Source organism: Coregonus clupeaformis, unplaced genomic scaffold (genome assembly GCF_020615455.1).
Source record: "Coregonus clupeaformis isolate EN_2021a unplaced genomic scaffold, ASM2061545v1 scaf2856, whole genome shotgun sequence".
Taxonomy (NCBI): Eukaryota; Metazoa; Chordata; class Actinopteri; order Salmoniformes; family Salmonidae; genus Coregonus; species Coregonus clupeaformis.
This window is the reverse complement of record NW_025536310.1, coordinates 5,326-30,608: the sequence shown is the minus strand read 5'-3', so window position 1 is coordinate 30,608 and position 25,283 is coordinate 5,326. Positions and strand designations below refer to the sequence as shown.

General features: G+C 47.7%; 3 protein-coding genes across 6 annotated transcripts in view; 2 read left to right on the top strand and 1 right to left on the bottom strand.

The window, feature by feature from the left end:
- The window catches only part of nufip1 (nuclear FMR1 interacting protein 1), a 33,702-nt gene extending 28,595 nt beyond the window's left edge, over positions 1-5,107 (top strand). For both annotated transcript variants that reach the window (XM_041873861.2, XM_041873860.2), the window contains exons 8-10: positions 1,694-1,825; positions 4,124-4,359; positions 4,511-5,107. In XM_041873861.2, the coding sequence (XP_041729795.2) occupies positions 1,694-1,825; positions 4,124-4,359; positions 4,511-5,107 (965 nt within the window). The remainder of the gene's footprint in view (positions 1-1,693; positions 1,826-4,123; positions 4,360-4,510) is intronic.
- Positions 5,108-5,115: 8 nt separating this feature from the next.
- Positions 5,116-7,454, bottom strand: LOC123489199. Of its 3 annotated transcripts, none has more exons than XM_045219883.1 (4): positions 6,183-7,454; positions 5,599-6,144; positions 5,477-5,538; positions 5,116-5,440 (listed from the first exon to the last, which is right to left on the bottom strand). In XM_045219883.1, exons 1-3 carry the CDS (start codon positions 6,504-6,506, stop codon positions 5,479-5,481), a joined length of 930 nt encoding a protein of 309 aa, XP_045075818.1. In that variant the 5' UTR covers positions 6,507-7,454; the 3' UTR covers positions 5,116-5,440; positions 5,477-5,478. The 3 variants fall into 3 exon arrangements, with proteins under 3 accessions (XP_045075818.1, XP_045075819.1, XP_045075817.1); XM_045219884.1 differs by having other exon boundaries at positions 5,116-5,290; XM_045219882.1 differs by having other exon boundaries at positions 5,116-5,538.
- A 13,866-nt stretch (positions 7,455-21,320) lies between these two features.
- Positions 21,321-24,145, top strand: LOC123489198 (TSC22 domain family protein 1-like; the record flags this gene model as incomplete). Its single annotated transcript, XM_045219881.1, is given in 1 exon segment — positions 21,321-24,145. A coding segment is annotated over 1 exon segment (2,148 nt), but the record flags the coding sequence as incomplete, so codon positions are not given.
- Positions 24,146-25,283: the final 1,138 nt, after the last annotated feature.

Below are 25,283 nucleotides of genomic sequence, written 5' to 3'. Positions count from 1 at the left end.
CTAACTCTGACCTCTGACCTCTAACCCCCCCTGTAGACTCTGATAGAGAGGAGGTCCTAACTCTGACCTCTAACCCCCTGTAGACTCTGATAGAGAGGAGGTCCTAACTCTGACCTCTGACCTCTAACCCCCTGTAGACTCTGATAGAGAGGAGGTCCTAACTCTGACCTCTAACCCCCCTGTAGACTCTGATAGAGAGGAGGTCCTAACTCTGACCTCTAACCCCCTGTAGACTCTGATAGAGAGGAGGTCCTAACTCTGACCTCTAACCCCCCTGTAGACTCTGATAGAGAGGAGGTCCTAACTCTGACCTCTGACCTCTAACCCCCTGTAGACTCTGATAGAGAGGAGGTCCTAACTCTGACCTCTAACCCCCCTGTAGACTCTGATAGAGAGGAGGTCCTAACTCTGACCTCTGACCCCTAACCCCCCTGTAGACTCTGATAGAGAGGAGGTCCTAACTCTGACCTCTGACCCCTAACCCCCCTGTAGACTCTGATAGAGAGGAGGTCCTAACTCTGACCTCTGACCTCTAACCCCCCTGTAGACTCTGATAGAGAGGAGGTCCTAACTCTGACCTCTGACCCCCCTGTAGACTCTGATAGAGAGGAGGTCCTAACTCTGACCTCTAACCCCCCTGTAGACTCTGATAGAGAGGAGGTCCTAACTCTGACCTCTGACCCCCCTGTAGACTCTGATAGAGAGGAGCTCCTAACTCTGACCTCTGACCTCTAACCCCCTGTAGACTCTGATAGAGAGGAGGTCCTAACTCTGACCTCTGACCCCTAACCCCCCTGTAGACTCTGATAGAGAGGAGGTCCTAACTCTGACCTCTAACCCCCCTGTAGACTCTGATAGAGAGGAGGTCCTAACTCTGACCTCTAACCCCTGTAGACTCTGATAGAGAGGAGGTCCTAACTCTGACCTCTAACCCCCCTGTAGACTCTGATAGAGAGGAGGTCCTAACTCTGACCTCTAACCCCCCTGTAGACTCTGATAGAGAGGAGCTCCTAACTCTGACCTCTGACCTCTAACCCCCCTGTAGACTCTGATAGAGAGGAGGTCCTAACTCTGACCTCTAACCCCCCTGTAGACTCTGATAGAGAGGAGGTCCTAACTCTGACCTCTAACCCCCTGTAGACTCTGATAGAGAGGAGGTCCTAACTCTGACCTCTAACCCCCCTGTAGACTCTGATAGAGAGGAGGTCCTAACTCTGACCTCTGACCTCTAACCCCCTGTAGACTCTGATAGAGAGGAGGTCCTAACTCTGACCTCTAACCCCCCTGTAGACTCTGATAGAGAGGAGGTCCTAACTCTGACCTCTGACCCCCCTGTAGACTCTGATAGAGAGGAGGTCCTAACTCTGACCTCTGACCCCCCTGTAGACTCTGATAGAGAGGAGGTCCTAACTCTGACCTCTAACCCCCCTGTAGACTCTGATAGAGAGGAGGTCCTAACTCTGACCTCTAACCCCCCTGTAGACTCTGATAGAGAGGAGGTCCTAACTCTGACCTCTGACCTCTAACCCCCTGTAGACTCTGATAGAGAGGAGGTCCTAACTCTGACCCCTAACCCCCCTGTAGACTCTGATAGAGAGGAGGTCCTAACTCTGACCTCTGACCTCTAACCCCCCTGTAGACTCTGATAGAGAGGAGGTCCTAACTCTGACCTCTGACCTCTAACCCCCTGTAGACTCTGATCCAGAGGAGCCAGTCAGTGGAGGTGGGGTGACTGTACCTCCTAAACAGATGACGTCAGGACTGGGATCTCTGATGGCCAGCTACGGCTCCATGAGCGACAGCGACAGTGACCAGGAACCTCAAGGTGAGCTCTAAATGTCAGCTGTCTGTTTCCCCCATACGGAGGCCTGTTTCCCCCATACGGAGGCCTGTTTCCCCCATACGGAGGTCTGTTTCCCCCATACGGAGGCCTGTTTCCCCCATACGGAGGTCTGTTTCCCCCATACGGAGGTCTGTTTCCCCCATACGGAGGCCTGTTTCCCCCATACGGAGGCCTGTTTCCCCCATACGGAGGCCTGTTTCCCCCATACGGAGGCCTGTTTCCCCCATACGGAGGCCTGTTTCCCCCATACGGAGGCCTGTTTCCCCCATACGGAGGCCTGTTTCCCCCATACGGAGGCCTGTTTCCCCCATACGGAGGCCTGTTTCCCCCATACGGAGGCCTGTTTCCCCCATACGGAGGCCTGTTTCCCCCATACGGAGGCCTGTTTCCCCCATACGGAGGCCTGTTTCCCCCATACGAGGCCTGTTTCCCCCATACGGAGGCCTGTTTCCCCCCATACGGAGGCCTGTTTCCCCCATACGGAGGCCTGTTTCCCCCATACGGAGGCCTGTTTCCCCCATACGGAGGCCTGTTTCCCCCATACGGAGGCCTGTTTCCCCCATACGGAGGCCTGTTTCCCCCATACGGAGGCCTGTTTCCCCATACGGAGGCCTGTTTCCCCCATACGGAGGCCTGTTTCCCCCATACGGAGGCCTGTTTCCCCCATACGGAGGCCTGTTTCCCCCATACGGAGGCCTGTTTCCCCCATACGGAGGCCTGTTTCCCCCATACGGAGGCCTGTTTCCCCCATACGGAGGCCTGTTTCCCCCATACGGAGGCCTGTTTCCCCCATACGGAGGCCTGTTTCCCCCATACGGAGGCCTGTTTCCCCCATACGGAGGCCTGTTTCCCCCATACGGAGGCCTGTTTCCCCCATACGGAGGCCTGTTTCCCCATACGGAGGCCTGTTTCCCCCATACGGAGGCCTGTTTCCCCCATACGGAGGCCTGTTTCCCCCATACGGAGGCCTGTTTCCCCCATACGGAGGCCTGTTTCCCCCATACGGAGGCCTGTTTCCCCCATACGGAGGCCTGTTTCCCCCATACGGAGGCCTGTTTCCCCCATACGAGGCCTGTTTCCCCCATACGGAGGCCTGTTTCCCCCATACGGAGGCCTGTTTCCCCCATACGGAGGCCTGTTTCCCCCATACGGAGGCCTGTTTCCCCCATACGGAGGCCTGTTTCCCCCATACGGAGGCCTGTTTCCCCCATACGGAGGCCTGTTTCCCCCATACGGAGGCCTGTTTCCCCCATACGGAGGCCTGTTTCCCCCATACGGAGGCCTGTTTCCCCCATACGGAGGCCTGTTTCCCCCATACGGAGGCCTGTTTCCCCCATACGGAGGCCTGTTTCCCCATACGGAGGCCTGTTTCCCCATACGGAGGCCTGTTTCCCCCCATACGGAGGCCTGTTTCCCCCATACGGAGGCCTGTTTCCCCCATACGGAGGCCTGTTTCCCCCATACGGAGGCCTGTTTCCCCCATACGGAGGCCTGTTTCCCCCATACGGAGGCCTGTTTCCCCCATACGGAGGCCTGTTTCCCCCATACGAGGCCTGTTTCCCCCATACGGAGGCCTGTTTCCCCCATACGGAGGCCTGTTTCCCCCATACGGAGGCCTGTTTCCCCCATACGGAGGCCTGTTTCCCCCATACGGAGGCCTGTTTCCCCCATACGGAGGCCTGTTTCCCCCATACGGAGGCCTGTTTCCCCCATACGGAGGCCTGTTTCCCCCATACGGAGGCCTGTTTCCCCCATACGGAGGCCTGTTTCCCCCATACGGAGGCCTGTTTCCCCCATACGGAGGCCTGTTTCCCCATACGGAGGCCTGTTTCCCCCATACGGAGGCCTGTTTCCCCCATACGGAGGCCTGTTTCCCCATACGGAGGCCTGTTTCCCCCATACGGAGGCCTGTTTCCCCCATACGGAGGCCTGTTTCCCCCATACGGAGGCCTGTTTCCCCCATACGGAGGCCTGTTTCCCCCATACGGAGGCCTGTTTCCCCCATACGGAGGCCTGTTTCCCCCATACGGAGGTCTGTTTTCTGTGTGTGGAGGCAACAAACACACGTCACCAATGATTCCACTGTTTTACTATGGACTTGTTGTTGAATCTTAAAGTGAGTCCTAAGAACATATTTTAAAATGTTATGACGTCTAAAGTTTGACTTGTTACTTGAGTCCTTTTAGCTTTCATATTTGGACTATAAAAGGCCTTTACTTTCATTGTGTTTCATTACTCAACATGTTGAGATGTGATCTTAGTGGTGTGTCCCTGTCTCAGCCCTGCCCATCCAGAGGACCAGTCAGTTGCCGAAGGAGAACCAGGCCATGCTGAAGGCTCTGCCAGCCAAGCCCCAGAACAGTGCTTCATCTGGGGCTAAGAGACTCTACCCTGAGCCCCCCCGGGAACCACAGCCTGGATCTGGTCCTCACAGACCTGGCAGGGGGGGAGGAGCGAGAGGAGGACGAAACAACATGGACACCCCCCAACAGCGCCGCGCCACTCTGCTTGAGATGGTAAGACACCGGGAAAGAGGCAACAAGGCACAACTGATTTTGAGATAAAAGCTAAACATTTTAAAGTCTATGTATTATGAGTGTAGTTGGCATGTGTAGTTAGCATTTTTCTACCTGCTGACTGTTTCAATGTGACCCCTGACCTTTACAGTTACTGGCCCCAGACGTCCGCCATGAGAGGAACGTGCTCCTGCAGTGTGTTCGCTACATTGTCCGAAACAACTTCTTTGAACTGGGGGGTCAAACTCAGGACCAGGACGGAACTCGGGGCAGAACAGTGACCACAGCTCACCCTAACCTTGACCCCCAGACACAGAAAGTGAGATCAGATGATCTGAGGGGTCCACTCCCAGCGACCTCTGTGGTTGGTCCAGATGCAACAGGTGACCAGGTGAGGTCATCACCAGAAGGTACCCAGAAACCACCAGTCTGTCAGGGACCTTCAGAGGTGGACATTTTGAATGGTGAAGCTGTCCATCCTGAGGAGATCCCAGGTGCAGCCTCAAACCCTGATGTCATAACTCAGCCTAAATCTAGCCATGAGCCTGAGGTCCAGGGGCCTGTAGCCCAACAAGCAGGAGAAGACCAGAGCATGCTGGACAACACACAGAATGGACCAGCCTGCTCACAGTCACATCCCCTCCAGGAACCTCCAATGGACTTGGCTGTGAATGCTGGATATGGAGATGGTCACCCTGAAGACCACTCCCAGACCTCCAACTATGATGACGAAGTCTGGGAAACCTAAGACCCCTGAAGTCACCCTAACCCTTAAATCAACTGTCACCTTGACCCCTGAAGTCACCCTAACCCTTAAATCAACTGTCACCTTGACCCCTGACGTCACCCTAACCCTTAAATCAACTGTCACCTTGACCCCTGACGTCACCCTAACCCTTAAATCAACTGTCACCTTGACCCCTGAAGTCACCTTGACCCCTGACGTCACCCTAACCCTTAAATCAACTGTCACCTTGACCCCTGACGTCACCCTAACCCTTAAATCAACTGTCACCTTGACCCCTGAAGTCACCCTAACCCTTAAATCAACTGTCACCTTGACCCCTGACGTCACCCTAACCCTTAAATCAACTGTCACCTTGACCCCTGAAGTCACCCTTAAATCAAGACTGTTACCTTGACCCCTGACGTCACCCTAACCCTTAAATCAACTGTCACCTTAACCCCTGACGTCACCCTAACCCTTAAATCAACTGTCACCTTGACCCCTGAAGTCACCTTGACCCCTGACGTCACCCTAACCCTTAAATCAACTGTCACCTTGACCCCTGACGTCACCCTAACCCTTAAATCAACTGTCACCTTGACCCCTGAAGTCACCCTAACCCTTAAATCAACTGTCACCTTGACCCCTGACGTCACCCTAACCCTTAAATCAACTGTCACCTTGACCCCTGACGTCACCCTAACCCTTAAATCAACTGTCACCTTGACCCCTGAAGTCACCCTAACCCTTAAATCAACTGTCACCTTGACCCCTGACGTCACCCTAACCCTTAAATCAACTGTCACCTTGACCCCTGACGTCACCCTAACCCTTAAATCAACTGTCACCTTGACCCCTGACGTCACCCTAACCCTTAAATCAACTGTCACCTTGACCCCTGAAGTCACCCTAACCCTTAAATCAACTGTCACCTTGACCCCTGACGTCACCCTAACCCTTAAATCAACTGTCACCTTGACCCCTGACGTCACCCTAACCCTTAAATCAACTGTCACCTTGACCCCTGACGTCACCCTAACCCTTAAATCAACTGTCACCTTAACCCCTGACGTCACCCTTAAATCAAGACTGTTACCTTGACCCCTGACGTCACCCTAACCCTTAAATCAACTGTCACCTTAACCCCTGACGTCACCCTAACCCTTAAATCAACTGTCACCTTAACCCCTGACGTCACCCTTAAATCAAGACTGTTACCTTGACCCCTGACTGTAGTTGGGGGCGGGAGTTCCTGTATAAACACAGTCACTTCCTTTACAACTTCCTTCACAACAGCTGTGAAGTATGAATGCCCTGACTTCTGCAGAGGCTGTATCGCAGGAAATGCTGTACGGACGTTGGCGGATTGACCATGCAGAGCCTTTAACCCTTGACCTTTCACCTTGTCTCTGATGGACATGTTGGTGATAGACTGTCCCCTTGACCTTTCACCTTGTCTCTGATGGACATGTTGGTGATAGACTGGCCCCTTGACCTTTCACCTTGTCTCTGATGGACATGTTGGTGATAGACTGTCCCCTTGACCTTTCACCTTGTCTCTGATGGACATGTTGGTGATAGACTGGCCCCTTGACCTTTCACCTTGTCTCTGATGGACATGTTGGTGATAGACTGGCCCCTTGACCTTTCACCTTGTCTCTGATGGACATGTTGGTGATAGACTGGCCCCTTGACCTTTCACCTTGTCTCTGATGGACATGTTGGTGATAGACTGGCTCCCTTGACCTTTCACCTTGTCTCTGATGGACATGTTGGTGATAGACTGGCCCCTTGACCTTTCACCTTGTCTCTGATGGACATGTTGGTGATAGACTGGCCCCTTGACCTTTCACCTTGTCTCTGATGGACATGTTGGTGATAGACTGGCCCCTTGACCTTTCACCTTGTCTCTGATGGACATGTTGGTGATAGACTGGCCCCTTGACCTTTCACCTTGTCTCTGATGGACATGTTGGTGATAGACTGGCCCCTTGACCTTTCACCTTGTCTCTGATGGACATGTTGGTGATAGACTGGCCCCTTGACCTTTCACCTTGTCTCTGATGGACATGTTGGTGATAGACTGGCCCCTTGACCTTTCACCTTGTCTCTGATGGACATGTTGGTGATAGACTGGCCCCTTGACCTTTCACCTTGTCTCTGATGGACATGTTGGTGATAGACTGGCCCCTTGACCTTTCACCTTGTCTCTGATGGACATGTTGGGGATTTACTTCCCTACGCTGTCATTATGTTTTCATCTAAACATCAACTACCTCTGCCATTTTATTTGATATGTACACTTGTTTTTTCAACATGTAAATAAATGACTAAGTAGTTCTACTATGGGAACAACACAGGATATTGGGATTACATTTACATTTACATTTACGTCATTTAGCAGACGCTCTTATCCAGAGCGACTTACAGGATTGTTCATGAACACTCTTTGTGTAGGCTACCAGCAGTGGTGTAGTCCATTTCACTCTTTGTGTAGGCTACCAGCAGTGGTGTAGTCCATTTCACTCTTTGTGTAGGCTACCAGCAGTGGTGTAGTCCATTTCACGCTTTGTGTAGGCTACCAGCAGTGGTGTAGTCCATTTCACTCTTTGTGTAGGCTACCAGCAGTGGTGTAGTCCATTTCACGCTTTGTGTAGGCTACCAGCAGTGGTGTAGTCCATTTCACGCTTTGTGTAGGCTACCAGCAGTGGTGTAGTCCATTTCACTCTTTGTGTAGGCTACCAGCAGTGGTGTAGTCCATTTCACGCTTTGTGTAGGCTACCAGCAGTGGTGTAGTCCATTTCACTCTTTGTGTAGGCTACCAGCAGTGGTGTAGTCCATTTCACGCTTTGTGTAGGCTACCAGCAGTGGTGTAGTCCATTTCACACTGTCCTTTCAAGCTTCTAGTTTGTCTCAATGAGAGAAGTAGACGCCAACAGAGGCATCGATTTTCTGCTCTTAAATGAGTCTGTGTTGTTTCCTGTTGTCTATAGACACTACATGGAGCCACTTGGTATATAGTATACTACATGCTGCCACTTGGTATATAGTATACTACATGGAGCCACTTGGTATATAGTATACTACATGCTGCCACTTGGTATATAGTATACTACATGCTGCCACTTGGTATATAGTATACTACATGCTGCCACTTGGTATATAGTATACTACATGCTGCCACTTGGTATATAGTATACTACATGCTGCCACTTGGTATATAGTATACTACATGCTGCCACTTGGTATATAGTATACTACATGCTGCCACTTGGTATATAGTATACTACATGCTGCCACTTGGTATATAGTATACTACATGCTGCCACTTGGTATATAGTATACTACATGCTGCCACTTGGTATATAGTATACTACATGCTGCCACTTGGTATATAGTATACTACATGCTGCCACTTGGTATATAGTATACTACATGCTGCCACTTGGTATATAGTATACTACATGCTGCCACTTGGTATATAGTATACTACATGCTGCCACTTGGTATATAGTATACTACATGCTGCCACTTGGTATATAGTATACTACATGCTGCCACTTGGTATATAGTATACTACATGCTGCCACTTGGTATATAGTATACTACATGCTGCCACTTGGTATATAGTATACTACATGCTGCCACTTGGTATATAGTATACTACATGCTGGCACTTGGTATATAGTATACTACATGCTGCCACTTGGTATATAGTATACTACATGCTGCCACTTGGTAAATAGAATATTATATACTACATGCTGCCACTTGGTATATAGTATACTACATGCTGCCACTTGGTATATAGTATACTACATGCTGCCACTTGGTATATAGTATATTATACACTACATGCTGCCACTTGGTATATAGTATATTATATACTACATGCTGCCACTAGGTATATAATATATTATATACTACATGCTACCACTTGGTATATAATATATTATATACTACATGCTGCCACTTGGTATATAGTATATTATACACTACATGCTGCCACTTGGTATATAATATATTATATACTACATGCTGCCACTTGGTATATATTATATACTACATGCTGCCACTTGGTATATATTATATACTACATGCTGCCACTTGGTATATAGTATATTATATACTACATGCTGCCACTTGGTATATAGTATATTATATACTACATGCTGCCACTTGGTATATAGTATATTATACACTACATGCTGCCACTTGGTATATAGTATATTATACACTACATGCTGCCACTTGGTATATAGTATATTATACACTACATGCTGCCACTTGGTATATAGTATATTATACACTACATGTTGCCACTTGGTATATAGTATATTATATACTACATGCTGCCACTTGGTATATAGTATATTATATACTACATGCTGCCACTTGGTATATAGTATATTATATACTACATGCTGCCACTTGGTATATAGTATATTATATACTACATGCTGCCACTTGGTATATAGTATATTATATACTACATGCTGCCACTTGGTATATAGTATATTATATACTACATGCTGCCACTTGGTATATAGTATATTATATACTACATGCTGCCACTTGGTATATAGTATATTATATACTACATGCTGCCACTTGGTATATAGTATATTATATACTACATGCTGCCACTTGGTGTATATAGTATATTATACACTACATGCTGCCACTTGGTATATAGTATATTATATACTACATGCTGCCACTTGGTATATAGTATATTATACACTACATGCTGCCACTTGGTATATAGTATATTATATACTACATGCTGCCACTTGGTATATAGTATATTATATACTACATGCTGCCACTTGGTATATAATATATTATACACTACATGCTGCCACTTGGTATATAGTATATAATATACTACATGCTGCCACTTGGTATATAGTATATTATATACTACATGCTGCCACTTGGTATATAGTATATTATATACTACATGCTGCCACTGGGTATATAGTATATTATATACTACATGCTGCCACTTGGTATATAGTATATTATACACTACATGCTGCCACTTGGTATATAGTATATTATATACTACATGCTGCCACTTGGTATATAGTATATTATATACTACATGCTGCCACTTGGTATATAGTATATTATATACTACATGCTGCCACTGGGTATATAGTATATTATATACTACATGCTGCCACTTGGTATATAGTATATTATATACTACATGCTGCCACTTGGTATATAGTATATTATATACTACATGCTGCCACTGGGTATATAGTATATTATATACTACATGCTGCCACTTGGTATATAGTATATTATATACTACATGCTGCCACTTGGTATATAGTATATTATACACTACATGCTGCCACTTGGTATATAGTATATTATACACTGTATAATCTGAATATTGAATTGTTATGGTGATGACATACAGTGAGGGGAAAAAGTATTTGATCCCCTGCTGATTTTGTATGTTTGCCCACTGACAAAGAAATTATCAGTCTATAATCTTAATGGTAGGTTTATTTGAACAGTGAGAGACAGAATAACAACAAAAAAATCCAGAAAAACGCATGTCAAAAATGTTATAAATTGATTTGCATTTTAATGAGGGAAATAAGTATTTGACCCCCTCTCAATCAGAAAGATTTCTGGCTCCCAGGTGTCTTTTATACAGGTAACGAGCTGAGATTAGGAGCACACTCTTAAAGGGAGTGCTCCTAATCTCAGTTTGCTTCTGTGGACAGGTGTCTTTTATACAGGTAACAATCAATCAATCAGATTCTAAACTCTCCACCATGGCCAAGACCAAAGAGCTCTCCAAGGATGTCAGGGACAAGATTGTAGACCTACACAAGGCTGGAATGGGCTACAAGACCATCGCCAAGGAGCTTGGTGAGAAGGTGACAACAGTTGGTGCGATTATTCGCAAAATGGAAGAAACACAAAATAACTGTCAATCTCCCTCGGCCTGGGGCTCCATGCAAGATCTCACCTCGTGGAGTTGCAATGACCTACCATAAAAATTATAGACTGATAATGTCTTTGTCAGTGGGAAAACGTACTAAATCAACAGGGGATAAAATACTTTTTCCCCTCACTGTATGTGAGGACAAAAGGGAATCCAGGTTGTTACAACCAAACTGACACTCAAGGTTTAATGTCACATGCACTAGTACAGCCTTTCTTGCTAACGGCAGGTAGCTTAGTGGTTAAGAGCGTTGTGCCAGTAACCGAAAGGTTGATGGTTCTAATCCCTGAGCCGACTAGGTGAAAAATCTGTCGATGTGCCCTTGAGCAAGGCACTTAACCCTAATTGCTCCTGTAAGTTGCTCTGGATAAGAGCGTCTGCTAAATGACTAAAATGTCAAATGTAACTCAAAACCCAACAATGCAGTAATCAATAACAATGTAATACTAAAAATAACAAGGTAGAACAAAAACACCAGATATAAAAATGAGAACATGATAAAGTAAGTATATTATATACAGGGTCAGTTCCAGTACCATATTAACAATGTGCAGGGATACTGGAGTGATAGAGGTAGATATGTATATAGGGGTCAGGTGACTAGACATCAGGATATATGATAATCAGAGTAGCAGGTATATACAGGGTCAGTAGATATGTATAGGGGTCAGGTGACTAGACATCAGGATATATGATAATCAGAGTAGCAGGTATATACAGGGTCAGTAGATATGTATAGGGGTCAGGTGACTAGGCATCAGGATATATGATAATCAGAGTAGCAGGAATATACAGGGTCAGTAGATATGTATAGGGGTCAGGTGACTAGACATCAGGATATATGATAATCAGAGTAGCAGGTATATACAGGGTCAGTAGATATGTATAGGGGTCAGGTGACTAGACATCAGGATATATGATAATCAGAGTAGCAGGAATATACAGGGTCAGTAGATATGTATAGGGGTCAGGTGACTAAACATCAGGATATATGATAATCAGAGTAGCAGGTATATACAGGGTCAGTAGATATGTATAGGGGTCAGGTGACTAGACATCAGGATATATGATAATCAGAGTAGCAGGTATATACAGGGTCAGTAGATATGTATAGGGGTCAGGTGACTAGGCATCAGGATATATGATAATCAGAGTAGCAGGTATATACAGGGTCAGTAGATATGTATAGGGGTCAGGTGACTAGACATCAGGATATATGATAATCAGAGTAGCAGCAGGTATATACAGGGTCAGTAGATATGTATAGGGGTCAGGTGACTAGACATCAGGATATATGATAATCAGAGTAGCAGGTATATACAGGGTCAGTAGATATGTATAGGGGTCAGGTGACTAGGCATCAGGATATATGATAATCAGAGTAGCATGTATATACAGGGTCAGTAGATATGTATAGGGGTCAGGTGACTAAACATCAGGATATATGATAATCAGAGTAGCAGGTATATACAGGGTCAGTAGATATGTATAGGGGTCAGGTGACTAGACATCAGGATATATGATAATCAGAGTAGCAGGTATATACAGGGTCAGTAGATATGTATAGGGGTCAGGTGACTAGACATCAGGATATATGATAATCAGAGTAGCAGGTATATACAGGGTCAGTAGATATGTATAGGGGTCAGGTGACTAGACATCAGGATATATGATAATCAGAGTAGCAGCAGGTATATACAGGGTCAGTAGATATGTATAGGGGTCAGGTGACTAGACATCAGGATATATGATAATCAGAGTAGCAGCAGGTATATACAGGGTCAGTAGATATGTATAGGGGTCAGGTGACTAGACATCAGGATATATGATAATCAGAGTAGCAGGTATATACAGGGTCAGTAGATATGTATAGGGGTCAGGTGACTAGACATCAGGATATATGATAATCAGAGTAGCAGGTATATACAGGGTCAGTAGATATGTATAGGGGTCAGGTGACTAGACATCAGGATATATGATAATCAGAGTAGCAGGTATATACAGGGTCAATAGATATGTATAGGGGTCAGGTGACTAGGCATCAGGATATATGATAATCAGAGTAGCAGGTATATACAGAGTCAGTAGATATGTATAGGGGTCAGGTGACTAGACATCAGGATATATGATAATCAGAGTAGCAGGAATATACAGGGTCAGTAGATATGTATAGGGGTCAGGTGACTAGACATCAGGATATATGATAATCAGAGTAGCAGGTATATACAGGGTCAATAGATATGTATAGGGGTCAGGTGACTAGACATCAGGATATATGATAATCAGAGTAGCAGGTATATACAGGGTCAATAGATATGTATAGGGGTCAGGTGACTAGACATCAGGATATATGATAATCAGAGTAGCAGCAGGTATATACAGGGTCAGTAGATATGTATAGGGGTCAGGTGACTAAACATCAGGATATATGATAATCAGAGTAGCAGCAGCTACAGTGGGGGAAAAAAGTATTTAGTCAGCCACCAATTGTGCAAGTTCTCCCACTTAAAAAGATGAGAGAGGCCTGTAATTTTCATCATAGGTACACGTCAACTATGACAGACAAATTGAGATTTTTTTTCTCCAGAAAATCACATTGTAGGATTTTTAATTAATTTATTTGCAAATTATGGTGGAAAATAAGTATTTGGTCACCTACAAACAAGCAAGATTTCTGGCTCTCACAGACCTGTAACTTCTTCTTTAAGAGGCTCCTCTGTCCTCCACTCGTTACCTGTATTAATGGCACCTGTTTGAACTTGTTATCAGTATAAAAGACACCTGTCCACAACCTCGAAACAGTCACACTCCAAACTCCACTATGGCCAAGACCAAAGAGCTGTCAAAGGACACCAGAAACAAAATTGTAGACCTGCACCAGGCTGGGAAGACTGAATCTGCAATAGGTAAGCAGCTTGGTTTGAAGAAATCAACTGTGGGAGCAATTATTAGGAAATGGAAGACATACAAGACCACTGATAATCTCCCTCGATCTGGGGCTCCACGCAAGATCTCACCCCGTGGGGTCAAAATGATCACAAGAACGGTGAGCAAAAATCCCAGAACCACACGGGGGGACCTAGTGAATGACCTGCAGAGAGCTGGGACCAAAGTAACAAAGCCTACCATTAGTAACACACTACGCCGCCAGGGACTCAAATCCTGCAGTGCCAGACATGTCCCCCTGCTTAAGCCAGTACATGTCCAGGCCCGTCTGAAGTTTGCTAGAGTGCATTTGGATGATCCAGAAGAGGATTGGGAGAATGTCATATGGTCAGATGAAACCAAAATATAACTTTTTGGTAAAAACTCAACTCGTCGTGTTTGGAGGACAAAGAATGCTGAGTTGCATCCAAAGAACACCATACCTACTGTGAAGCATGGGGTTGGAAACATCATGCTTTGGGGCTGTTTTTCTGCAAAGGGACCAGGACGACTGATCCGTGTAAAGGAAAGAATGAATGGGGCCATGTATCGTGAGATTTTGAGTGAAAACCTCCTTCCATCAGCAAGGGCATTGAAGATGAAACGTGGCTGGGTCTTTCAGCATGACAATGATCCCAAACACACCGCCCGGGCAACGAAGGAGTGGCTTCGTAAGAAGCATTTCAAGGTCCTGGAGTGGCCTAGCCAGTCTCCAGATCTCAACCCCATAGAAAATCTTTGGAGGGAGTTGAAAGTCTGTGTTGCCCAGCGACAGCCCCAAAACATCACTGCTCTAGAGGAGATCTGCATGGAGGAATGGGCCAAAATACCAGCAACAGTGTGTGAAAACCTTGTGAAGACTTACAGAAAACGTTTGACCTGTGTCATTGCCAACAAAGGGTATATAACAAAGTATTGAGAAACTTTTGTTATTGACCAAATACTTATTTTCCACCATAATTTGCAAATAAATTCATTAAAAATCCTACAATGTGATTTTCTGGATTTCTTTTCCTCATTTTGTCTGTCATAGTTGACGTGTACCTATGATGAAAATTACAGGCCTCTCTCATCTTTTTAAGTGGGAGAACTTGCACAATTGGTGGCTGACTAAATACTTTTTTCCCCCACTGTATATATATACATACATACATACATACTTTCAGCCCATACATACTATATACATTTTATGGACAGTCAAATTCTACAATAATTATATTTTGTTTGTTTTTACTCCTGAACCATCTGGTTTGCTTCTATATGCCATATTTTTCTAACTGTGCTCTTTCACATCCCCGCCTCTTCATGGTTTGACTGTCCAACACCATACCTCCTGTCATTGCCTATTCATCATTCAGCTATATTGCTATAGCTTGTTGCCTGGGGCTGGGGAGGGACAGAGATCAGGCAGGGGGGGGACAGGGGGAACATGCCTCTAAGGTGGATCAGTGTCATGTGGGTGATCATCCAGGTATGATGCATGAGGTAAACATAAAGTTCTGTGCACATGGGGCTGTCTTTTAGCACGCATCGTACTGGTGGAAACGGCTTTGTTTCCCCCCTATCCTTCCTACCAAATGACTATACTGAACAAACATAGAAACGCAACATGTAAAGTGTTGGTCCCATGTTTCATGAGCTGAAATAAAAGATCCCAGAAATGTTCCATACGCACAAAAAGCTTATTTCTCTCATTTTGTACACACATTTGTTTACATCCCTGTTAGTTAGCATTTCTCCTTTTTCAAGATAATCCATCCACCTGACAGGTGTGGCATATCAAGATGCTGATTAAATAGCATGATCATTACACAGGTGCACCTTGTGCTGGGGACAATAAAAGGCCACTCTAAAATATGCAGTTTTGTCACACAACACAATGCCACAGATGTCTCAAGTTTTGAGGGAGCATACAATTGGCACAATGACTGCAGGAATGTCCACCAGAGCTGAATGTTCATTTCTCTACCACAACCAACCTCCAACGTTGTTTTAGAGAATTTGGCAGTAGGTCCAACTGGCCTCGCAACCGCAGACCACCAGCCCAGGACCTCCACATCCGGCTTCTTCACCTGCGGGATCGTCTGAGACCAGCCACCCGGACAGTTGATGAAACTGTGGGTTTGCACAACCGAATAATTTCTGCACAAACTGTCAGAAACCGTCTCAGGGAAGCTCATCTGCGTGCTCGTCGTCTTCACTAGGGTCTTGACATGACTGCAGTTTGGCGTTGTAACCGACTTCAGTGGGCAAATGCTCACCTTCGATGGCCACTGGCATGCTGGAGAAGTGTGCTCTCCACGGATGAATCCCGGTTTCAACTGTACCGGGCAGATGGCAGACAGTGTAGCGTGTATGGCATCGTGTGGGTGAGCGGTTTGCTGATGTCAATGTTGTGAACATGGTGGCTGTGGGGTTAAGGTATGGGCAGGTATGCTAGGACAATGAACACAATTGCATTTTATCGATGGCAATTTGAATGCACAGAAATACCGTGACGAGATCCTGAGGCCCATTGTCGTGCCATTCACCCGCTGACATCACCTCATGTTTCAGCATGATAATGCACGGCCCCATGCTGTAAGGATCTGTACACAATTCCTGGAAGCTGAAAATGTCCCAGTTCTTCCATGGCATACTCATCAGACATGTCACCCATTGAGCATGTTTGGGATGCTCTGGATAGACGTGTACGACAGCGTGTTCCAGTTCCCGCCAATATCCAGCAACTTCGCACAGCCATTGAAGAGGAGTGGGACAACATTCCACAGGCCAGAATCAACAGCCTGATTAACTCTATGAGACGGAGCTGTTGCGCTGCATGAAACAAATGGTGGTCACCAGATACTGACTGGTTGTCTGATCCTCTCACCTACCTTTTTATTTAAGGTATCTGTGACCAACAGATGCATATCTGTATTCCCAGTCATGTAAAATCCATAGATTAGGGCCTAATGAATTTATTTCAATTGACTGATTTCCTATGAACTGTAACTCAGTAAAATCTTAGAGATTGTTACATTTATATTTTTGTTCAGTGTATAATGTTCACTGCTGCTGCCTACCTCCAGTCTAACACTAACCTTTCAGTCTTGGATTCCTTTGTAACTCAGTTGGTAGAGCATGGCGCTTGTAAACACCAGTGTTGTGGGTTCGATTCCCGGGTCCACCATACTTAAAATGTATGGACGCTTGACTAAGTACCTTTGGAAAAAAGCGTCTGCTAAATGCCATATATTATTAGTATTATATAATCATGAAAGTGAGTTGTCATTTTATGTGAGTGGGAAACACAGAGTTCCATCTTATACAGCTATTTATGTAGAGGTCATTTCAGGGACCGACTGGTAGCTGATCCTAGCTAAAGCAGCTGTTCTGCCAGCTAGTAGAGGTCATTTCAGGGACCGACTGGTAGCTGATCCTAGCTAAAGCAGTTGTTCTGCCAGCTAGTAGAGGTCATTTCAGGGACCGGCTGGTAGCTGATCCTAGCTAAAGCAGCTGTTCTGCCAGCTAGTAGAGGTCATTTCAGGGACCGACTGGTAGCTGATCCTAGCTAAAGCAGCTGTTCTGCCAGCTAGTAGAGGTCATTTCAGGGACCGACTGGTAGCTGATCCTAGCTACAGCAGCTGTTCTGCCAGCTAGTAGAGGTCATTTCAGGGACCGACTGGTAGCTGATCCTAGCTAAAGCAGCTGTTCTGCCAGCTAGTAGAGGTCATTTCAGGGACCGACTGGTAGCTGATCCTAGCTAAAGCAGTTGTTCTGCCAGCTAGTAGAGGTCATTTCAGGGACCGACTGGTAGCTGATCCTAGCTAAAGCAGCTGTTCTGCCAGCTAGTAGAGGTCATTTCAGGGACCGACTGGTAGCTGATCCTAGCTAAAGCAGCTGTTCTGCCAGCTAGTAGAGGTCATTTCAGGGACCGACTGGTAGCTGATCCTAGCTAAAGCAGCTGTTCTGCCAGCTAGTAGAGGTCATTTCAGGGACCGACTGGTAGCTGATCCTAGCTAAAGCAGCTGTTCTGCCAGCTAGTAGAGGTCATTTCAGGGACCGACTGGTAGCTGATCCTAGCTAAAGCAGCTGTTCTGCCAGCTAGTAGAGGTCATTTCAGGGACCGACTGGTAGCTGATCCTAGCTAAAGCAGCTGTTCTGCCAGCTAGTTGAGGTCATTTCAGGGACCGACTGGTAGCTGATCCTAGCTAAAGCAGCTGTTCTGCCAGCTAGTTGAGGGCATTTCAGGGACCGACTGGTAGCTGATCCTAGCTAAAGCAGCTGTTCTGCCAGCTAGTTGAGGGCATTTCAGGGACCGACTGGTAGCTGATCCTAGCTAAAGCAGTTGTTCTGCCAGCTAGTAGAGGTCATTTCAGGGACCGACTGGTAGCTGATCCTAGCTAAAGCAGTTGTTCTGCCAGCTAGTAGAGGGCATTTCAGGGACCGACTGGTAGCTGATCCTAGCTAAAGCAGCTGTTCTGCCAGCTAGTAGAGGTCATTTCAGGGACCGACTGGTAGCTGATCCTAGCTAAAGCAGCTGTTCTGCCAGCTAGTAGAGGGCATTTCAGGGACCGACTGGTAGCTGATCCTAGCTAAAGCAGCTGTTCTGCCAGCTAGTAGAGGTCATTTCAGGGACCGACTGGTAGCTGATCCTAGCTAAAGCAGCTGTTCTGCCAGCTAGTAGAGGTCATTTCAGGGACCGACTGGTAGCTGATCCTAGCTAAAGCAGCTGTTCTGCCAGCTAGTAGAGGTCATTTCAGGGACCGACTGGTAGCTGATCCTAGCTAAAGCAGCTGTTCTGCCAGCTAGTAGAGGTCATTTCAGGGACCGACTGGTAGCTGATCCTAGCTAAAGCAGCTGTTCTGCCAGCTAGTTGAGGGCATTTCAGGGACCGACTGGTAGCTGATCCTAGCTAAAGCAGCTGTTCTGCCAGCTAGTAGAGGTCATTTCAGGGACCGACTGGTAGCTGATCCTAGCTAAAGCAGCTGTTCTGCCAGCTAGTAGAGGTCATTTCAGGGACCGACTGGTAGCTGATCCTAGCTAAAGCAGCTGTTCTGCCAGCTAGTAGAGGTCATTTCAGGGACCGACTGGTAGCTGATCCTAGCTAAAGCAGTTGTTCTGCCAGCTAGTTGAGGGCATTTCAGGGACCGGCTGGTAGCTGATCCTAGCTAAAGCAGCTGTTCTGCCAGCTAGTAGAGGTCATTTCAGGGACCGACTGGTAGCTGATCCTAGCTAAAGCAGTTGTTCTGCCAGCTAGTAGAGGTCATTTCAGGGACCGACTGGTAGCTGATCCTAGCTAAAGCAGCTGTTCTGCCAGCTAGTTGAGGGCATTTCAGGGACCGACTGGTAGCTGATCCTAGCTAAAGCAGTTGTTCTGCCAGCTAGTAGAGGTCATTTCAGGGACCGACTGGTAGCTGATCCTAGCTAAAGCAGCTGTTCTGCCAGCTAGTAGAGGTCATTTCAGGGACCGACTGGTAGCTGATCCTAGCTAAAGCAGCTGTTCTGCCAGCTAGTAGAGGTCATTTCAGGGACCGACTGGTAGCTGATCCTAGCTAAAAGCAGCTGTTCTGCCAGCTAGTAGAGGTCATTTCAGGGACCGACTGGTAGCTGATCCTAGCTAAAGCAGTTGTTCTGCCAGCTAGTAGAGGTCATTTCAGGGACCGACTGGTAGCTGATCCTAGCTAAAGCAGTTGTTCTGCCAGCTAGTAGAGGTCATTTCAGGGACCGACTGGTAGCTGATCCTAGCTAAAGCAGTTGTTCTGCCAGCTAGTTGAGGGCATTTCAGGGACCGACTGGTAGCTGATCCTAGCTAAAGCAGTTGTTCTGCCAGCTAGTAGAGGTCATTTCAGGGACCGACTGGTAGCTGATCCTAGCTAAAGCAGCTGTTCTGCCAGCTAGTAGAGGTCATTTCAGGGACCGACTGGTAGCTGATCCTAGCTAAAGCAGCTGTTCTGCCAGCTAGTTGAGGGCATTTCAGGGACCGGCTGGTAGCTGATCCTAGCTAAAGCAGCTGTTCTGCCAGCTAGTAGAGGTCATTTCAGGGACCGACTGGTAGCTGATCCTAGCTAAAGCAGCTGTTCTGCCAGCTAGTAGAGGTCATTTCAGGGACCGACTGGTAGCTGATCCTAGCTAAAGCAGCTGTTCTGCCAGCTAGTAGAGGTCATTTCAGGGACCGACTGGTAGCTGATCCTAGCTAAAGCAGTTGTTCTGCCAGCTAGTTGAGGGCATTTCAGGGACCGGCTGGTAGCTGATCCTAGCTAAAGCAGTTGTTCTGCCAGCTAGTAGAGGTCATTTCAGGGACCGACTGGTAGCTGATCCTAGCTAAAGCAGTTGTTCTGCCAGCTAGTAGAGGTCATTTCAGGGACCGACTGGTAGCTGATCCTAGCTAAAGCAGTTGTTCTGCCAGCTAGTTGAGGGCATTTCAGGGACCGACTGGTAGCTGATCCTAGCTAAAGCAGTTGTTCTGCCAGCTAGTAGAGGTCATTTCAGGGACCGGCTGGTAGCTGATCCTAGCTAAAGCAGCTGTTCTGCCAGCTAGTAGAGGTCATTTCAGGGACCGACTGGTAGCTGATCCTAGCTAAAGCAGCTGTTCTGCCAGCTAGTAGAGGTCATTTCAGGGACCGACTGGTAGCTGATCCTAGCTAAAGCAGCTGTTCTGCCAGCTAGTAGAGGTCATTTCAGGGACCGACTGGTAGCTGATCCTAGCTAAAGCAGTTGTTCTGCCAGCTAGTAGAGGTCATTTCAGGGACCGACTGGTAGCTGATCCTAGCTAAAGCAGTTGTTCTGCCAGCTAGTAGAGGTCATTTCAGGGACCGACTGGTAGCTGATCCTAGCTAAAGCAGTTGTTCTGCCAGCTAGTTGAGGGCATTTCAGGGACCGACTGGTAGCTGATCCTAGCTAAAGCAGCTGTTCTGCCAGCTAGTTGAGGTCATTTCAGGGACCGACTGGTAGCTGATCCTAGCTAAAGCAGCTGTTCTGCCAGCTAGTTGAGGTCATTTCAGGGACCGACTGGTAGCTGATCCTAGCTAAAGCAGCTGTTCTGCCAGCTAGTTGAGGTCATTTCAGGGACCGACTGGTAGCTGATCCTAGCTACAGCAGCTGTTCTGCCAGCTAGTTGAGGTCATTTCAGGGACCGACTGGTAGCTGATCCTAGCTAAAGCAGCTGTTCTGCCAGCTAGTTGAGGGCATGCGCAGTAGCCTCCTCTCTTCTCGTCGTCGGAGTGAGCTAGCTACATTTACATTTTAGTCATTTAGCAGACGCACTCGTATCCAGAGCGACTTACAGGAGCAATTAGGGTTAAGTGCCTTGCTTAAGGGCACATCGACAGATTTGTCACCTAGTTGGCTCGGGGATTGGCACAACGCTCTTACCCACTAAGCCACCTGCCGCCCCCTAGCTAGGTAGCTAACGTTGTGCCCTGCGTTCGTGTCAACGGGGCCAAGCGAGAGGATGATGATCCAACTACGCTAGCTAGAAACCGTCTAGATGGATCCAAACAAGTTGATGTGCTAAGAGGATGTTGTTTATCCAGTGATGGGTGTCTGACTGAATTTTTCAACGATAAACTTTTGACCAGAGTCTAGAAGATGACTCAACGTCTGGTGATGCCAGCGATGGAGGTGATCTCTTACGACATAGCTTCTGGCACTGAATTTGGCACTATATTATTGACGTCAAATCATATTTCTGCCAGTGAGATGTTTGACGTTGTTTAAACGTTTCTAAAAGTGCCTCTTCGTAGCCTACATTTCAGCTAGATAGAAAACATAGCTAAGCTAGCTTGGTTGTTCTGGCCAAGTCTGAGCTAACGCGTTAGTAATTCGCATTCACTTCAATATCGACTGCTTATCAGACGCAATTACAGAGGGAAGTGCTCAACTACTGAAAACAGAAAATTACATCGACGTCCCAGCTTTGTTGTGATTTATTGTGGGACTGTCACCTTGCTTATGTTACGTTAGCTACCGTTGGCTAACTATTAGGTAACTATTAGCTAGCTAACCTCTGACTACAGTGACGTTACTAGCTAATGTTATGTATGTCTGGCCATAACAAGCAGCTAGCATTAGTAGCTACACAGCTAGTCCCCCGTTACTGGCTTCGTGTTGGTCACAAAATGCATCAACAGGACTTTTCCGGAGATTCTACTGGGTCTAGGAAGATGTCTTTCCACAATAGAAGAGGCAGTAACACCACCGGTAGTGGTGGAGTATCTGGGTCTGCTGCGGGTAGCAGTAATGTAATTCCCACTGATGATTATCAGTCAACTAGCCAGGCTGGGTCCTCCTGCCCTGGGCCACACCACCACCCCCAGAGCCTTAACCTCTCCCAGCCCGGGGCTCAGGTGAAAAAGAAGAGTGGCTTCCAGATAACTAGCGTGACCCTGGCCCAGGTCTCTGTTAGCACCAACAACAGCATAGCGGACGACACAGAGAGTTATGATGACATGGATGAGTCCCACACAGAAGACCTTTCCTCCTCTGAAATGCTGGACGTGTCCGTATCTCGGGACACCGGCGTCCCGGAGAGAAGCTCCTCGGATGAGACCCTGAACAGCCCCCATGGGGTGGAGACCCCAGGCGCAGCGTCCCCTAACCAACCCCTGATCCCTCACTCCCTACCCCAGGGCCCTCCTAGCGAACCCCTGCAGCCTCGGGGTCCTCCGCAGCCTGGCAACATGGTGAACGGGACTGTGCATAATCTGCAAGAGAATGTGGTGGCAGCAGCCTTTACTGTCTCAGTGGCAGGGGGGAGTTCCTCTGGAATGGCTGGGCCCAACCAGACCCAGATGGGGCAGGGTATGGTGGAGAATACCACCACTCAGTTCTCTGGTACCATCACTGCTGGGCCAGGCATGGATGTGTCATCCATAGACGGTGGTAGTGGTGTCCCTCCCTCTGCGGACCCTATAAGCTTTGACAGTAGTGGAGGCCGTCAAGGGACATCCAGTGGAGTAGGGTCTCTCCCTGGAGGCACAGGGCCCACCAATAGCACCCAGATTGGGATGGCAGGAGTGGTGGCACAGGCTATGACCTCCAGCACCCAGACACAGACCCAAGCCGCTCCGGGGTCTCGCTTCAGAGTGGTGAAGCTGGACTCTAACTCGGAGCCGTTCCGTAAGGGAAGATGGATGTGTACAGAGTACTATGAGAAGGAGGTTCCCCCTGCCGCGCCGACTTCTGACCCAGCCCCTGCACCCAGCGCTGCCGGCCCAGAGAGCGAAGCATGGAATGGGAGTGTGGTGGCCAGTGTTGTCCAGTACGGAGGCCCAGAGATGGAAGCATGGAATGGGAGTGTGGTGGCCAGTGTTGACCAGTACGGAGGCCCAGAGATGGAAGCAGGGAATGGGAGTGTGGTGGCCAGTGTTGTCCAGTACGGAGGCCCAGAGATGGAAGCAGGGAATGGGAGTGTGGTGGCCAGTGTTGTCCAGTACGGAGGCCCAGAGATGGAAGCAGGGAATGGGAGTGTGGTGGCCAGTGTTGTCCAGTACGGAGGCCCAGAGATGGAAGCAGGGAATGGGAGTGTGGTGGCCAGTGTTGTCCAGTACGGAGGCCCAGAGATGGAAGCAGGGGCATCCCAGACCCTGCAGCCATACCAGCAGCACCAGGACTACACCAGCCCTCAGACTGTCCACATGGTCCCTCAGGACCCTAACCCTCTCCTGCTGCAGCAGACCAGCATGGTCCCCCCTGGTACTCTACCTGCAGCCCCCCAGGGTGCTGGGAGTCAAGCCATGCCCCAGCAGGTGCCCTATGCTATGGACCATGCCCAGACAGGCCAGCCCACGCAGCAGCTCCCAGCGGTGCTAGTGAGCCAGACAGGCAGCCGGCCTCCAGACTTCATCCAGCCTACGGCTCCTCTCCAGTCCCAGGTCCTCCCCCCACACCCTGGCTCTCTTGGGGTGTCCATGCCTGGCCCAGCCGCTGTCCCTCAACCCCTTCCGAGTCAGCTCCAGAATCTCCCAGCCCAGCAGCTGCACCCTCACCCCCAGCACCCTTCCGCCCCTTTCGTGACCACACTCCGAGCCGACCTCCAGCCCCTCCTGACCCACGGGGTGCCCCTCAGCCACACCAGCCTGGCCCAAAGCGGGGCTCCGTACGGGGGCAGCATCCCCAGCCTGACGGCATCCCAGCTGGAGGATGCCCAGAGGCTGCTGTTCCAACACCAGTCCCGGCTGGGAGCTGCAGGACGAGGCTGCTCCATGGAGAACATGGGGAAGGCTGGAGATGCCAGTGCCTTAGTGGCTGCTGCTGCAGGCCTGAGGACACAGTCTGCAGATGGAGAGGAGGACAGGTAAGGATGGATGGATGGCCTCTGTGTTGGAATTAGAACGGTTGAAGGTAGACTCCGCAATATGACATCATAGACTGCTCTAAGTAAGCCTACCTTACTGGGATTGTTTTAAATTAAAATTGTAAAAAATAAACAAATAGCTTCTTAGCAAAGAGCAATTTCTCAAGCAAGAACTTTGCTAGACTGTCTGTGAGTGGTCTGAGTGGGGAGGGGCCAACTGAAAACTAGCTGTTATTGGCCGAGCGGTTTGGAACCCTCATATTGTTCTGTTAACTAATTTACCGCCTGTGTGTTTATATACAGGACCAGTCAAAGGGTTGGACACACCTCCTCATTCCAGGGTTTTTCTTTATTTGTTCTATTTTCTACATTGTAGAATAATAGTGAAGACATCAAAACTATGAAATAACACATATGGAATCATGTAGTAACCAAAAAAAGTGTTAAACAAATCAACATATATTTTATATTTGAGATTCTTCAAAGTAGCCACCCTTTGCCTTGATGACAGCTTTGCACACTCTTGGCATTTTCTTAACCAGCTTCATGAGGTAGTCACCTGGAATGCATTTCAATCAATAGGTGTACATTGTTAAGAGTTAATATGTGAAATTTCTTTCCTTAATGCGTTTGAGCCAATCAGTTGTGACAAGGTAGGGGTGGTATACAGAAGATAGCCCTATTTGGTAAAAGACCAAGTCCATATTATGGCAGAACAGCTCAAATAAGCAAAGAGAACAGACCAAGTCCATATTATGGCAGAACAGCTCAAATAAGCAAAGAGAACAGACCAAGTCCATATTATGGCAGAACAGCTCAAATAAGCAAAGAGAACAGACCAAGTCCATATTATGGCAGAACAGCTCAAATAATCAGAGAGAACAGACCAAGTCCATATTATGGCAGAACAGCTCAAATAATCAGAGAGAACAGACCAAGTCCATATTATGGCAGAACAGCTCAAATAAGCAGAGAGAACAGACCAAGTCCATATTATGGCAGAACAGCTCAAATAAGCAAAG